The sequence below is a fragment of the Cimex lectularius genome, unplaced genomic scaffold (assembly GCF_000648675.2).
Source record: "Cimex lectularius strain Harlan isolate CLEC.00 unplaced genomic scaffold, Clec_2.1 scaffold122, whole genome shotgun sequence".
Taxonomy (NCBI): Eukaryota; Metazoa; Arthropoda; class Insecta; order Hemiptera; family Cimicidae; genus Cimex; species Cimex lectularius.
In genome coordinates this window covers 1090867-1105862 of record NW_019392735.1, presented here as the reverse complement: position 1 = coordinate 1105862, position 14996 = coordinate 1090867, and the positions used below count along the sequence as shown (strand labels likewise).

Below are 14996 nucleotides of genomic sequence, written 5' to 3'. Positions count from 1 at the left end.
CTCGAACAAAGCCGGGAGTCTTTTTTTTTAGACGAAGAATTTTTAACAAGAACTCCCTAGCCGCTCCCCACCTAAAGTGACCAAAAAAGCTTAACAGTGAGATGGTTTTCGTGCTCTGGACCTCGACGGCGTCGATGTGTGCCTGTCATTTCAACTTCTCATCAACAAGTAGGCCGAGTAACCACATCTTCTCCACGTATAGCACAAGTGTGGTGCCCCTCAGGCAGAGTAGAGGAGGCAATGGGCTCCTCAGTGTGCAAAAGTGGACACCCTCCGTTTTCGATGTGGAGAAAGTAAACCCGGTTTCCTCGGCTCTCGCAGCCACTACGTTTATCGCCTACTGTATCCTAAAGTCGACCTCCGGCCAGATCCTTACCCGAACGGTAGAAGCAGAGGTCGTTTGTTTCATTGTTAATTCCAATAATTTGGTTCTTCACTAAAGTAAACATTAATTGCATTTATTTTTTACATTCTGTCATTGTTTGTCAAACTCGCATTGAGAGCAAATCTAAATTCCTGGAGGTAAATAAATGTTTACAATAGTACAATAGTACCTATTCGTTTCATTCAGTATTCGACTTTTACAACAGGTGGACTATGATTCGAAATTCATTGACAACCAACAAAACGTTAACTATCGTCAATAATGGTAATGAAGTCTGTCAGTTTTTCAAATTCTACCTCTTTGGCAAAAACTTGATGACAAAGTGTTATGGATCTTTTCGTTGCATTTTGATAATGGGCGATGAGAGGAAAAGTAAGACCTATAATGGTTTGGTTGATTCTCTAACAAATCTGGAAAGCATGAATGTTCAACTTCAAACTTATGGCTCAAAAACGTTACGGAAAATCGAAATATTGTAATTAATGAATTGCCACAAATATATCTAATGTGCAAAAAGAAGATTGCATGTCCTTAATTTAATCTAACAACATTCCTGGTGCTTTTACTGCGTACTAATTTTAGAATTATTGCAGTTTTCAATGTTATTAGTATCGGCCTGTTCTTCAATCATCACGGTCTTGAAGAAAAAAACAAATTCAGTTGTCATTTCCAAGCTTTCGACCTATTAAATGTTATCATCAGGGCCTATATTCAGCTCACATTATGAAAATCCATTGCTAGGTCAATTGTAACAAATATGTTTTTCGTAACGGATATTAATTCTTGTTTGTTAGGTTGGAATGTGTTGTGTTACTATCACAAAGAAACGAATTACCGTTACAAATTACCGAAGTTACAGTCATTCATTGACCACCATTATCGTCAAACAAACTAACGTAACTTACTGAGAGCCATTGTACGCAAAAAAAGTGTCACAAATCAAAAATGCAGTTCTGTTTTAGGGTTCCCTTAAGTTTTGGACAAATGAAAAACAAATGTGACAGTTTTTATTGTCAACTACCATAAAGGCATGTACTGAATACAACAATTAAAAAAAGGTAAACTTCCATCAGCTTCTCCGGTAAAATTTTCTTTTGTTGGGTTGTGTTGCTGTTAATTATTCTGATTCGATAGATCATATCAGTTAATTTAGGTTAGTCGTTCAGTTTGTCATTTTGGCCAGTTGGAATTGGGTTTCAACCTTCTCGAACCGGACCTGTTGTACTGATCTCTTTTTGGTAAATAAAATTTTGGTTCTTGTTAGAATTATTTAGTGCAGAATTATTGTCGCTGCAAGTTGCGACAGCATCCACTGCAGGTGGTGTTGCGACCATTTTGAACAAAAGGCGGGAGCCAGGCCACAAACTTTCGTAGACGATTGTTGGGGTCACCAATTTGGATTTTTGAACCAATAATTAATTATTAAACTGGATTAGCAAATTGTAATTATTGTTTAGAGGTAAAGGCAGTAAGAGGAATTACGGACTCGACCGTTTTAATTCTGTTTTATTTCTAACATTGGCAGTTTTGGCGCATGTGAGGGCCGCTACCGACCTTTTATTGTTAGTTTTTATTTATATAGTGAATACATAATTCGCTTAATGCAGAAGACCCTATGTCACGGCAACTGTGATAACTTCAATCGCCGAAGTTGAAAAAATTGCTAGGAAAACAGTTCGAAATCCTGATCCATTTGCCCAAAAGGCTGCCCGTTAACCCGATCACATGTTCGCCCCTATCACAGGCTCCTTACTTCAAACGAGGTTTGTCAGGACAATTTCGGAGTCTTGACAGGATTTCATCAAAGTACGCCCTTAGGGCCACATTTCTGATTCGACGCTTCTATCCGACGGGCGATATCTGAAATTATCTTGGCATAACCTTTAATAAACCAAAATTGGATTTTAAAACGTCAGTGCTAAAGACATAATCTAGTTTTATATAAAGGTGAGTACTTAAAAATTACCGCTTTCAAAAAAAGATCTTGATTTTTTAAAATTTAATAATGTTTTGGCCTTATTTTTGGTTTTACTACTTTAAAAATGATTTAATAATTGTAATTAGAAGGAAAATATTTGTTTTTGTCGCCGATAGTGAGGCAAAAATTCATAATCAACAAGGGCAGTTAATCGTTTCTCTCTAAATTTAGACGGTGTACCCCAAGGCTCTATTCTAGGACCTTGACTCTTTTCCATGTTTTTAAATGATCTTCCTTTAGTTCTTAATTTTTCCCAATTTCATCTTTATACTGATGACACTCAGCCTTGCATTCAATATCCTACAAGCAACATCTCTGAAGCTATCTCTCTGCTCAACCGTGATCTTCATTCTCTCAACCAATGATCAAGAAATAATGGCTTAACACTTACCACAGCATAACTTTCAGTTATACAGTACGATTACTCCTTTTATATTAAAATGTATTAATTAGCAAGAGTATAATGGAAAAAGGTTACATATTTTAGAACCAGCATTCAACGAAAAATACAGAAATATTGATTAATATGTATAACTCCTATGTAAAAACAATCTAACATTATTTTCTAATAGCTCAATGGCTATCTTGCCCCTTAATACGACCTCATCTTTACAAATAATAACATTCAAATCCCGTTAGTAGTTAATCCAGTAACATTTGGCTCTTGTTTTTCCTGTTTGGAAGTTAGTCTTTTTAAAAGTGTCTATTAGGCACACATTAATTAAAAGGCAATGTATTAAATATTTTATTAAATAGTGACTTTTACAACAACTGCATTACATAGTAATATGTATTGTGTAAAACTCAACTTTTCAATTATTTATAATTTAAGTCTAAACATGTGATAAGTAATTCATTTGTAAAATATTTACAACGTGTCTCAATAATTTAATAATAAAATAAACGTTACCTACACAAAATGAAAATTTACATTTAGAAAGGAACACAATTGTAAAAAACGAATAATTCATTATTTTCAAAAATAAAAACAGAAATAAACCACGCCTAAAAATATACGGTTATAATGATTTCCCTTATTTAAATTAAAAATTAATGGTTTGGTAAAGATGAACTAATAGTAATCTTATAATTGGCACGATTCGGTAAGGTTTATAAAATCTCAGTCTGGCCCTTTGTGACTGATTTTGTATTTCAGACATGAGGTTCAAGTGAACAAGGCCTCAGGAACTCTTGACCCCTAACATGCAGCCATTTATTCGATACTAAAACCAATTATTATCAATTAAAACAGTATAATTATTAAATTTGTAAGGAGAAAATGTTTCAATATTTACCCCATTTCGAACCTGCAAGGACAGGGCAAGCTCCATGCTTAGTATCATAATCTCCTTCGCCGTTGCGAAGTAAGTTAAACCAAACAGCAGCGGTACCTTTTTCTGGCCAGAGAGATACTCTCAGTCTAGGAAATACAGTTGCACCTCCTTGGGCAACCGAGCTCATCTTAAAAAGCATAGTATTAACGCATAGATAAAAGATCAATGTTGAAGAGAAAAAATCAACATAACATATATTTAGTTAATAATAATGAATCATTAAAAAATTAAATAAATTAAAGAACACAGTTACACTTAATCAATTATTGCAACTGTAATTTTGAGTTTATGATCTATCACTTGGCTTGTCATCACCCCCTTTGGTATAATGGCAGTCGAAAGTCAAACCACGGTCTGATCCATTCTGGTGTTGAGCTTAGGCTCCAGGGGCTGTCAACAGTTAGGTCATTTAAGCCCCAACTCACTTTTTAAAACTTAGACACACTAACACAATCATTCATTCTTAACACATTCTTTCCTATTTACGAACTTTCGAGTAAAGTGGAGTACGTGATATTCCTCCATCACGCTGGACACATATTATAAAACTAACGTAATTCAAAATCAATGGGTACGCACTACACTTTCACTTTCAATACACGCAAAAGAAAGAACAAAACAAGATTTAGTCACTGAGAGTTTTTTGGTGGTCCTGAGAAGGGCCGATGTTGTGTCATAGCGAAGAGACGATGAATCGAGACCGGGACCATGTGTGTGCATCTGAGTACCGTTGGTAGTGTTCCATGACCGAGAGAACTGTTGGCCGGTGTCCGGGGGCCGTGAGTCGGGTGAAGGGACTCTGGTGCAGCAGGTAGTTACCCTGCATAGCCAAGTCGGCTGTGTTGAAAAGGCGAGTTACAGGTTATTGCTGCGAGTACCTTTGCTGTTGTTGTCGTTGCTCCATTAGTGACAGGCGAGAGCTCGTCGGGTAGACGAGTCTCAAGGTGTGAAGTGAGATTTCGTCGGGGAGACGAGTCTGAAGTCAGTGGGGCAGCACACTGTCCGTCATACATTTCTTGACATCTTTGTCAGAGGCAACAAGCATGCAGAGTTCATGCCCCATGAGCCAACTCCCACTTAGCGCATATGTATCTTTCATATAGTTCCATGGATGGACAGCCTGCTATAACCTTCAGGACCACCTAACCAGCTCACAACCTACCGCCAGCAATGATGCGCTCTGGGCCCATTCAAGTACTCCTCAATCCATAGTGCACAGAAAGCACGTCCAAACTGGGGCAGCATACAGCAGGATTGCCTCACAGAGCACTGAGTAGAAGATCAACCTAATCTTATATGAGATGTCCCACGCGGCTCTCTCAGAACCCCCATCGCCTTTTGCACATTCATAATGAAGGGTAACCTTGGGCTCATCAAGACTCCAAGGTATCTGACAGCAGGAAGAGTCCTAATTGTTTTTTCATCCAAATAGATAATGGGTGGCAATTGCAAACTCAGTGTACCCTTTAGGAACATCAGCTCAGTCTTTTCAAGGGCTAGGTTGAACTTTACACTGTTGCACCCAGTACTTCAACAGCTTATTTCCTTTTCCTTCTATCTCTACTTTTGTTCTGACTGGGATAATTTCTGCCACATCATCTACATACGTCAGAGTTTCGAGCTCAGCATTGCTTAGTCAACTAATCTATCATCAACTTAGTCAACCATCATCAACCAGTGCTGCCAAAAGATACGATCCTGATCCTTGGTGGATTTCCATCTTTACATCTCTACAGCAATACACTTCATACTCCATTAAGTTGACTGTTCATCCACACAGATAACTGGCCAAAAGCTTGAATATGTTTTCTGAGGCCCCATAGTTGACTAGACTGTCAGGTACGCAGGCCACCACCTACGGACAAAGGCTTTTTTTATGCCAAAAAATAAGGCTGTGACATATGTGGTGGACGATCTTGTTGCAAATTCTGACGTCGAAGCAGTCTGTCATCAGCTGCACTCTCTACCACTGCAACTGTGCTCACCTTAATGGCTTCGGCTTCCATGCAGTCTTCAACCGGTGCTCACCCTGTCCGAAGTCTTTTGATCGCCAAGAGCACTTCCTCCTCCGACCATGGAGGGATGTCCCATCTCTGGTGATATCACCAGCTCTGTCCCGCAGAGCAATGTGTTCAGGTTTGTCTGGTGCGAAGTCATCTTCGGGAATGCGACACGCAGTAGTGTCTGCCCTGTGCCTCCAATGCTGAGTGTCTCACTGCCGAAGAGAAACATCGCCATTATATTCATGATTTTTGTTTGGCATATCACAGTTCCCATTCTGGTCTGCAGTAGTATTCAGCTATTAGCTCTTCCTTTCAGGTTGGGTCTTGGGTGCGCTGGGATTTACTTCTTGAGCGTTGGGCAGTTGTTTTGCACTTCTTAAAACTTCTTGGGGCCCACAACCAAGAGTGTGATGAGCATTGCCACTTTATTGTTAATGGCATCACTTGTGACAGGCCACAGGATTGCATCTTCCACGTGTGCAATTTCACCTTTCACTGCATGCACCAGCTTCTCGCTGGCAATTCCTTTTAGGCACATGCGTTGTTTCATGATCACTATGGGGGTTGCCGGGAGCTCCTTCCTCAACCATGCACTCATTCTCAACTCATAATGGCATTCATTGAGATGGTGAATGTCATCACATAGTGGCACAGTAAGAATGGATTATCATTATGTTGACAACACTTTCCCTTTGTGCTAGACTAAACATGCTTGGTGAATCCTCTGAGCCCAGCAGTCTTGTCCTTTATCTTTATCAAGGCCATTATTAGTGCCTCTTCTTGCCGATCCATGTGGACGTCACCCAATACCAAGTTATGGGCATTGAAATCCCCACCAAAAATGTAGCTTCTCCTCCTGTACTTATGTAAAATGTTCCTAATGGATATGATGACTTCTTCAATGCTTCGTAGCCTATTGCAATACACAGAAGCGATGACTAGTTCTTTATTCTCCAATTCAAGGAAGCCAAGTACTAGGTCTCCATTGCTTTCCAACAACTCCATGATTCTGGCATTTCGGTTCAGGACAGATATCACAATACATGGGTGTTCGGCTGTTCGCAATCAAACCACTTGGGTGGTGAGGCTCATAGCTGTATATATTCTTTTCATCCAGGGCCCCTGGTATGTGCAATGTTGACTCCCTGCTTGCAGGTGAGGATTCTGGCCCCATCACTAACCATCTCTGGGCTGAGGAAGTTTAGTAGTGCCATTTTTAATTCACCTGCTTTTCCTTGTGCATCCTTTAGGGTTCGCGATACTCCTTTATTCTTGCTCGTTGCTTGGTACGGCCGGAGGGCTTCTTGGGGTTCTGCACCCATCTTCTCCGCCCACCTGCATGATGCCGGTTATTGCTTCTGGCATTGTTCTGTGCATACATTGCTTGACCTAGCTGAGTGTAATCGATGAAACGCTTGAGTCTCACAACTGCTATCTCATGCACGTAGCACAGTTGGGAGTTGAACAGCATTGTTATTTGGCAGCCCTAGGTGCGTGAAATTGGCGCACTTCTTAACATTCCCTTTGCCCTTCCATATAACATCTCATGCAGTTTGTGCATATATGTTTTATTTTTGAGGCTGGCGGTTGTGATGTGTCTGTACTCCAGACCCTCCTGCCGTATCACCGGGTGAAGAGTGGTCTGACATCATCCTTGCGCCAGGAATAAATGAACATCATTGCAGTCAACTAGGTTGTCAACTAATTTTGTAGGCGTCATTTGTTTTGGAACGTGCAGTACCAAGAGTCTTGAGTTCCACTCCAGAGATCGCACCCTCCCACCGGTCTGTTGTAAAATTTGAGTAACCGTGGCCTTATCTAGGGCAGCTTCCATTTTAATGGCTATTCCCCCCTCACACAGTGGTTCTTATGTCATCAACCCTTACTACTCTCCACTCACCCCACCCATTAGCCCAATCCATGTCCACCATAATCCAGGCCGATAAACCCGTCAGATGACCTCCTCGCCAAGTACTAGCTTTTGTGTATAGTCGTTAGAACAACAATTGCTAGCGTGTCGTGTTGAGAGTGCCATATTTATGACGACACGGAAGAATGGCACAATTACACAGAAGACGAACACTTTGAGCCCTGAAGATGATCTCAATAAAGATCGAAACGTTAGCACGATAAAGAAAATGTTTTTCTGAAACCTACATCACACCAGACCGCATCTCATGATTTCTGAATAATTATCGATTAACGGTCACTAACTACCTCACATTATTATTAATTCTTTTTTTTCACAATTTTCAAATCATAATAGTATAAAACAAATAGCAGTACAATTATTTAACAATACTCACATAAAACAAAACTGTTGCAATCCTATTTCCAGTTCCTAAGGATTTAAATGCATTTGGTTCTTCATCTTTCTGCAATAAAATACAAATTAGAAAAATATCAATATGTTTAAAGTGAAGTAAAATAATTACCCTTGCAAAGTCAAAATGAGGCTCATAGTGGCCACCAATTCCATAATTCACGACCTGCAACTCTTCTGCGGTTGCAGTTGTCAAACCTGTCATATCCTCAACTCTCTTTGATACACGGGCAATGACCTCATCATCATTGTCTTTAAGCCAGGCGGACTTAGAAATTCTGTATGATGCAGTTTCTAATTCACCGGTTTTTGAATTTTGAACTGTTGCTCTTCTCAACTGAAATACACAACATTTCTGTTAGTTAATATTTTATTTTCTTCAAATTATTATCTAATACTTTTGGTTGAGCCATTCGCTTGATCACTTCAATTTCTGAGTCATAAAGTGAATCCTTAAATAGGAGAATTCTTGGTTTCAAATAGGCTTCTTCTACTTTCAATGGTGCTAACCTGAATTTTCAATTAAAGTCAATTAAATTAAACAACATATTTAATAGTAAAAATCCAAACTTACTTTAAAAATGGGTTGTTTTTTAAATATAAGCATTTTAATTGTGAAAGGACGTTTTCTGGCGGTGAGACTTCTCCTCTGCAAGCCTTTTCATAAAGAATTTTGTCATCCAAGTATTCATCACCAGTCAGCTCGCCCTGCACCAACATCATCAATCTCTTAACAGTATGAGAAAGTTTAATATGATTCTTGAACTTCTATTAAAAATAGATTAAACGATTCATAAGTTCAGTTTAAAAACCGAATAGACATGACCAAACACGCAAAATACAAACATCAAAATAGGTGGTATTACGGACAGGATGGCAAGCTAGGAAAACTACAGAAATGAAAATCAAGTAAAGTATGAAGCAAGTAATTAAGCAATGACACAGATTTTATTTAATGACAAATTTACCTCATCATCCTGCACTTCCTTTTCAAGTTCTCCTTTATCAATGGCATTTTTGTAATAAGCTTTATTCCCTAAAGCTCTTGGATGGTCAGGAATAATCTCTAAAAGTTCATTTGTCATTTCAAGAGCACTTTGAAGGTTGCCTATAATTCAATGTTATTTAATAATTATTTATATTTTATTATTATATTTATTATCAAATCAATAAGGAAAACATGAATTGTTTAATTTCATAAATTCTTCAAGCACTGTCCATATCTGCAAAAAAATACCCAAAGCTTGAACGATCATTCTTTTTAGCCTATTCTTGATAGTTTTGAGGTGAAAGGTATGTTAGCACTACTTTAAATTTTACAAATGTACAAAAAAGTTACAATTAATAAAAGAACCCATTTGCTGGATATGACACAATGCCAAACAAAAGGAACAAATAATTATGATCAGACATGATCAAATTGACAATGTTTCACCATGAAATGTTTACCTTGCATGTACGTTGAATATGCTAAGTATTCTAAAATATCGGATCTAGTTGTTTCTGTTCTATTTAACTCCCTCTCGTGTCTTGTTAAGGCTTCTCTCATCCAGAGCATTGTGTGATAAAAATCTTGTTTATTGTATGACTGCCGTCCTAGTTCGAAGCAGTCGCTTGCTGAAATAGAATAAATTTAAAGAAATGAATCTAAACAATGAAAATTGTAGTAATGATTTACAGCTTAGTTGAGTCGTGTACTGCACTCCATTCAACTCTCCTCTTGCAACTGAAGACGTATCCATGGCATAGGTATCTTGCAGGCGAATTAAGGCTGTAGCTGCACCAGTTAGATCTTCGTCAGTAGGAAACTTCATGTATTTTTTAATGTTAGTGATATTTTTAATTGCATCTAAAAAAAGAGGTAAATTAATCATCAGAACATTTTAAAGTAGATTTATTACAAATACCTTCTGCCACAGCATCGTTCATCAAAGTTTCGGTATACTTCCAATCTGTTATTAGTCGTTTAACAAGAAGGTAGGCGTTGATAGGATTTGATAAGTAATTTGTTACATCCCCGCTGGCTACACTATGTTCTTTTTTATAATCTTTCACTTTGCTGAATTAAAAATAGAAATGTTATAATTTTTTTTTACAAGTTAAAAATCATATTTACTTTTTAAGCTGTTGTAAACGAACTTCCTGCTGTTCAATGTAGGAATCAAGTGTGTTTATTAGTACAGCTTCAGTTTCTAGCAAGTCTTCAAGATCTGCTAGAGCTGTATAGTAGTCAGCTTTTGTGAGAACCGCAAGCGAAGCCACAATCAAAACCGTCCCCCACATCACTGTGAACAAAGTTAAAACTTTGGTTGAGTGGCCTGTGTATTCTTGATCAGTCAGAAATAAGATTATTATTAACGGAACTTTTTGATTTGCCAAAATGCATTAGAGGAACATAGGAAAAGCACTGACATGGTCATCAAAATTATTAATTAACTTGTAAAATATTAAGTGTTACAATCATTTTAAAAACCCATCAAATCAAGTTTGAATTGAATGGTTTATGGAACTTTTTCATATTTCATTCCTATTTTTAATTTTTTCCTTTTATTTTTAATATGTCTAATTCACTAATTTCGTGGTCCGCTTGACCAATTAATACATTACAGTTAATTAAGGTGTTTAGTTGAGATGAAAAAAGTCAATGGCACGAGCGGGATTCGAACCCACGATCTTCGGCTAGATACGCCGCTGCTCTACCACTTGAGCTATCGTGACCTCGATCCACTCGGACATCAAATTCCTATCTCAACCCCACCTTATGAGTTTTCCCTCCTTTTCGCCATTTTTCAAATGTCGTGTAATCGGATTGGATTCTCGACGACAAATGAAAAGGCCTCGGAGAGCTTTAGTGAAGTGTACTTCATTTAATTCATTAAATTCACTAATTTCGTGGTCCGCTTGGCTAATTAAATTAAACTACTAAAAACCTTAATTAATTGAAAAATGTCTAATGTTGAGTGTTCAATATAAATGTTGAATTCAATTTATTTGTATAGATTAGGCAGGAGTTTTAAGCTTACTGAAAAACAGAAGCAAAATATTTTGAATAAACTACACATCTTGAAAATAGTTAGTTATATTATGAAAGATATCAGCAAACTGGTCTGATTATCTCAGATGTATCATATGGATGTTTAATTTTTTCTTTTTCTTTTTTTCCTACTTTTGGGACTACAGCTTGAACATTTTGTTTGTTAGAAGTTGCTGTTTCATTAAATATTTTTAATAGAATGATCCGATTTGTAGCTCTCACTTACCCTTTTGTTTTAAATTAGCAGACTTTTTATTTTGCAACTAAGCATTACGTTCACTACTTTAAAGGGTTACCTTTTAAACTAATCAATTGTCCTAACAAAAGTAATACAGAAAAAATAATAATAACAAAATTAAAAAAATTAATTATAATAGCTCTCACTCACTCTACCTACATCTCTTTCAATCAATCTTTCTTTTTTTCTATCTTACTATCCATCTATTTCTTCTATCTCTACCTAAGTGTCTTTAACCCTCCATCAAATACTCTTTCACTCACTCACTGTCACTCTCTCCTTTCTCTATCTCTCTCTCCTCTCTCTCTCCTCTCTCTCTCCCCTTTCTCTCCCTCTCTCTCTCTCTCTCTCTCTCTCTCTCTCTCTCTCTCTCTCTCTCTCTCCTTTCTCTCTCTCTCCCTCTCTCTCCTTTCTCTCTCTCTCCTTTCTCTCCTTTCTCTCGCTCTCTCCTTTCTCATTCAGTGTCTCTCACCCACTCTTTAGATATATGTTTCATCTTATTTCTAAAATATTAAAATATTATGCCGAATTCAAAAGATAGTGATGAGGGGATCTCATCCGGGGAAAAAGGGGTCATTCTCTTATCGTAGCCGTAGGTCGAAAGGACGAATGACCCTGTGACTTTCTACAAATCTCGGATAAACTAATGCTCTCCAAAAGAAAACCCCATCAGCAAAGCCGAAGATAATCTGTATGGTAAAAAATAACTTACGTCCGGAGTTTTAAGTTACACAGCCCAGATTTGCGGTTGTTTAAGTTCTGAAACAAAAAGCAAACAGAAAAATAATAAATAAATTTGTAAACAATCTTACATCATACAAATAGTAAACTGTGTGGTGTTTAGTGACGTTAATTAATGATCGTGATCACGATCTTCAAATAATCATAACTTATAGAAAAACATTAGTTGTTTTGGTTGTATTTATTTAAGCGATATTCAGTGTGTTTTATATATTTTTATGAATACAGTGACAATCAGTGTTAAGCATTTATAGTACAAATTTCGTGAGAATTGGTACAGTCCTTAAAGGCTCACGGCCACACACGATTGAGGAAGTGAAAGTGTCCGATGGGTTTTAAGAGTTTTAAGTCAAAGGAAGATGTTCCGAAATGGCTTTCTACAGACGTCGTGATATGCAGTCTGTCGTCTACAAATTTCCCCGTCGTGTTATACGATTTTCACTAGAAAATGTACGTTTCTTATTGTTGGCATGTAAACAGGTCGGCGGCAGATAAGAGCTTAATCGGCAGAATAAAATGTTAGTTATTTTGTAGATGGTTGATTAGCAATTAGATTCCTTCTCGGGGGAAAATAGCTTAGAATTGCATAAGAGGAAATGTAACAGGAGATTCATCGTAATAGAAACAACTGACTCAAAGCACCAACCTTAACAAGGAACAAAAATAACTTGCTAAAACAATAAAACGATCAAGTTAAACGCCCCTGAGCATAAGCACTGGTCCAACGTTGATGGCTCATTCTCCATTTCCAATTAAAACTAATGTTTCAACTATTGAAAATAACCACATCGAATGTACAAATGCACTTTACACATAGGTATTAAACAATTCTAATAGTTTTTGGAATCTCCTTAGCTCAAACATCATAGAAATCCTTCTAATCATAACGTTAAAAATAGCACCCTTTGTTTCATAATAATAGATAACGCTTTTACAACAATTCATGTCTCTTTTAGAGCCGAGATTCATTATTTCACCCGATAATAATGCTGTAAAATCGCCAATTTCATTCTTCTTGAATTACTCATTTCGACAATAAAGTAATTATTACATTACAATCATTTTTAAATATTTGATTAATTTTCCAAGGTCTATTAAAGCTCAATATTTATTTATTTAATTTATTTATTTACTGTATTTATTTTTTTGCCTGCCAGGCACAAAGGTCAATATTCAAGCTATATTACGATTAATTAAGGTTTTTAGTTGAGATAAAAAATTCAATGGCTCGAGCGGGATTCGAACCCACGATCTTCGGCTAGATACGCCGCTCGCTGCTCTACCACTTGAGCTATCGTGACCTCGATCCACTCGGACACCAACTTCCCATCTCAACCCTCTTTTTATAGGCTAAATATTTTGTTTTTTCAAAGTAACTAAATGTAAGTATTGCCCCTGTGTGCACTCTCAACACGACAGACGAATGACACATCTACACGGAAAACAAACACTTTGAGCCCTGAAGATGATCTCAATAAAGATCGAAACGTTGGCACGATAAAAAAAATGTTTTTCTAAAACCTACGTCACACCACCGCATCTCACGACCTCCAAATAATTATCAAGTTATTAATAATTATCACTATTGAATTTATATGTGTTTGTTTAAATTGATTTTTTCATCTGTCGAGCAATTACAATAGTAAAAAGCCGTGAAGACAAAACAATTAAACTTGATGAACACGAGGAGCACTCACCCAGTGGTCAGACTTCTTACTATGCTTTAACAATACTTTTCGAAAATAAATTCAACTTGGTTAAATACATACGTTAAATAACAAAACCCGGCTTTTGTTTTTAGAACGCAGAAAACACACAATGCATTAGCCGCAGGACACGTTAGAATGAGCAAAGCCTGTTCTGGATTCCAAATCGGATATTCCAGTAACGATTTAAGAAAACAGTTAAATCCCCATGACACCTGCCAAGGTTCTCAGGTAAAGGAAGGACGGCAGAAAAATCGGGCTCAGCCATCTTCTTGAAGTCGTTATTCAAGAGGGGCCGACTTTCAATTGCAAAACCCCTTGACAGAGACTACCCATGCTTAAATTTTATTAGCCGTTGTGGATGATTTGTGAGTCCTAATCCTTGATGTGCATGAATAATAATCCCGCTCGTGACACTAGCTTTTTCATTTCAACCAATACTTTACATAAAAAAGATTAATTAATTGAAATAATAATAGTATTAACTCACAACATAAATTATGAGTCTTGTTTCGTTTGTTAAGAAGTTAAAGTAAAGTCAATGAAAATTTAATTGAATCTGAATGTGTACTGCCAAGATACTTTTTTTCATTAAACTTGAAGCCCCGAAGCATACATAGTAAATGGTGCGCCTAATTTAGTAAAGCTTTAATTATACGAATCGCAATAATGCGAGGAGGGGAGGATTTAGTATAAACCTACAAAAACTGGTTTTTGATAAGCAAAAACAGCATAAATTCCACCAAGATCTAAAGTTATCGTACGGTGTGTTATGTGCTTGTATGTGTATGTACGTACAAATTAAACTAACTTATTTCTTGATTCCTTTTTAGAAAACTTTATTTTCAACATACAGAGGTGATTTCAACTTTGAGTTCTTTGAACTTACATGTAGAGGTGTTTCCGCTCAACAGCAGTTCTTCTACCCAGGAATCTTGATTGGTCGATATTAAGGATTTTGGAGTCCTTGCTTACATTAGGAGTTAGGAATTTACTACATATATCTTTTCGATTTCAATGCATAATTTGTTTCGGGGATTATGGTGCCAAGTTTGTTGACATATTTAGTAAATAATTCAAAGTTTTCATCAGAAAATAGGGGTAATTGAAGAAAATATATTATATTAATATCTCCTACAATTGTACAATGAACTTTTAACATATTTTCAAAATTTATTTCATTTTAATGTCTTTCTGATAGGAATTCAGGTTTTACATAGATTTTTAAATTTTCCATTCTTAAAGTAAATGATT

The 14996-nt window shown here is 36.9% G+C and overlaps 1 protein-coding gene across 4 annotated transcripts in view; it reads right to left on the bottom strand.

The window, feature by feature from the left end:
- Positions 1 to 3095: 3095 nt before the first annotated feature.
- Positions 3096 to 14996, bottom strand: part of LOC106660778 (prolyl 4-hydroxylase subunit alpha-2) — a 55565-nt gene continuing 43664 nt past the window's right edge. For 2 of the 4 annotated variants that reach the window (XM_014383696.2, XM_014383695.2), the window contains exons 2-13: positions 12008 to 12054; positions 10140 to 10308; positions 9931 to 10082; positions 9702 to 9872; positions 9473 to 9640; positions 8992 to 9131; positions 8598 to 8791; positions 8422 to 8533; positions 8136 to 8360; positions 8007 to 8075; positions 3659 to 3824; positions 3096 to 3586 (exon numbers count right to left, since the gene is read on the bottom strand). In XM_014383696.2, the coding sequence (XP_014239182.1) occupies positions 3516 to 3586; positions 3659 to 3824; positions 8007 to 8075; positions 8136 to 8360; positions 8422 to 8533; positions 8598 to 8791; positions 8992 to 9131; positions 9473 to 9640; positions 9702 to 9872; positions 9931 to 10082; positions 10140 to 10306 (1635 nt within the window). In that variant the 5' untranslated portion in view covers positions 10307 to 10308; positions 12008 to 12054 and the 3' untranslated portion in view covers positions 3096 to 3515. The remainder of the gene's footprint in view (positions 3587 to 3658; positions 3825 to 8006; positions 8076 to 8135; positions 8361 to 8421; positions 8534 to 8597; positions 8792 to 8991; positions 9132 to 9472; positions 9641 to 9701; positions 9873 to 9930; positions 10083 to 10139; positions 10309 to 12007; positions 12055 to 14996) is intronic. The other 2 variants (XM_024226946.1, XM_024226947.1) reach the window with 2 other exon arrangements.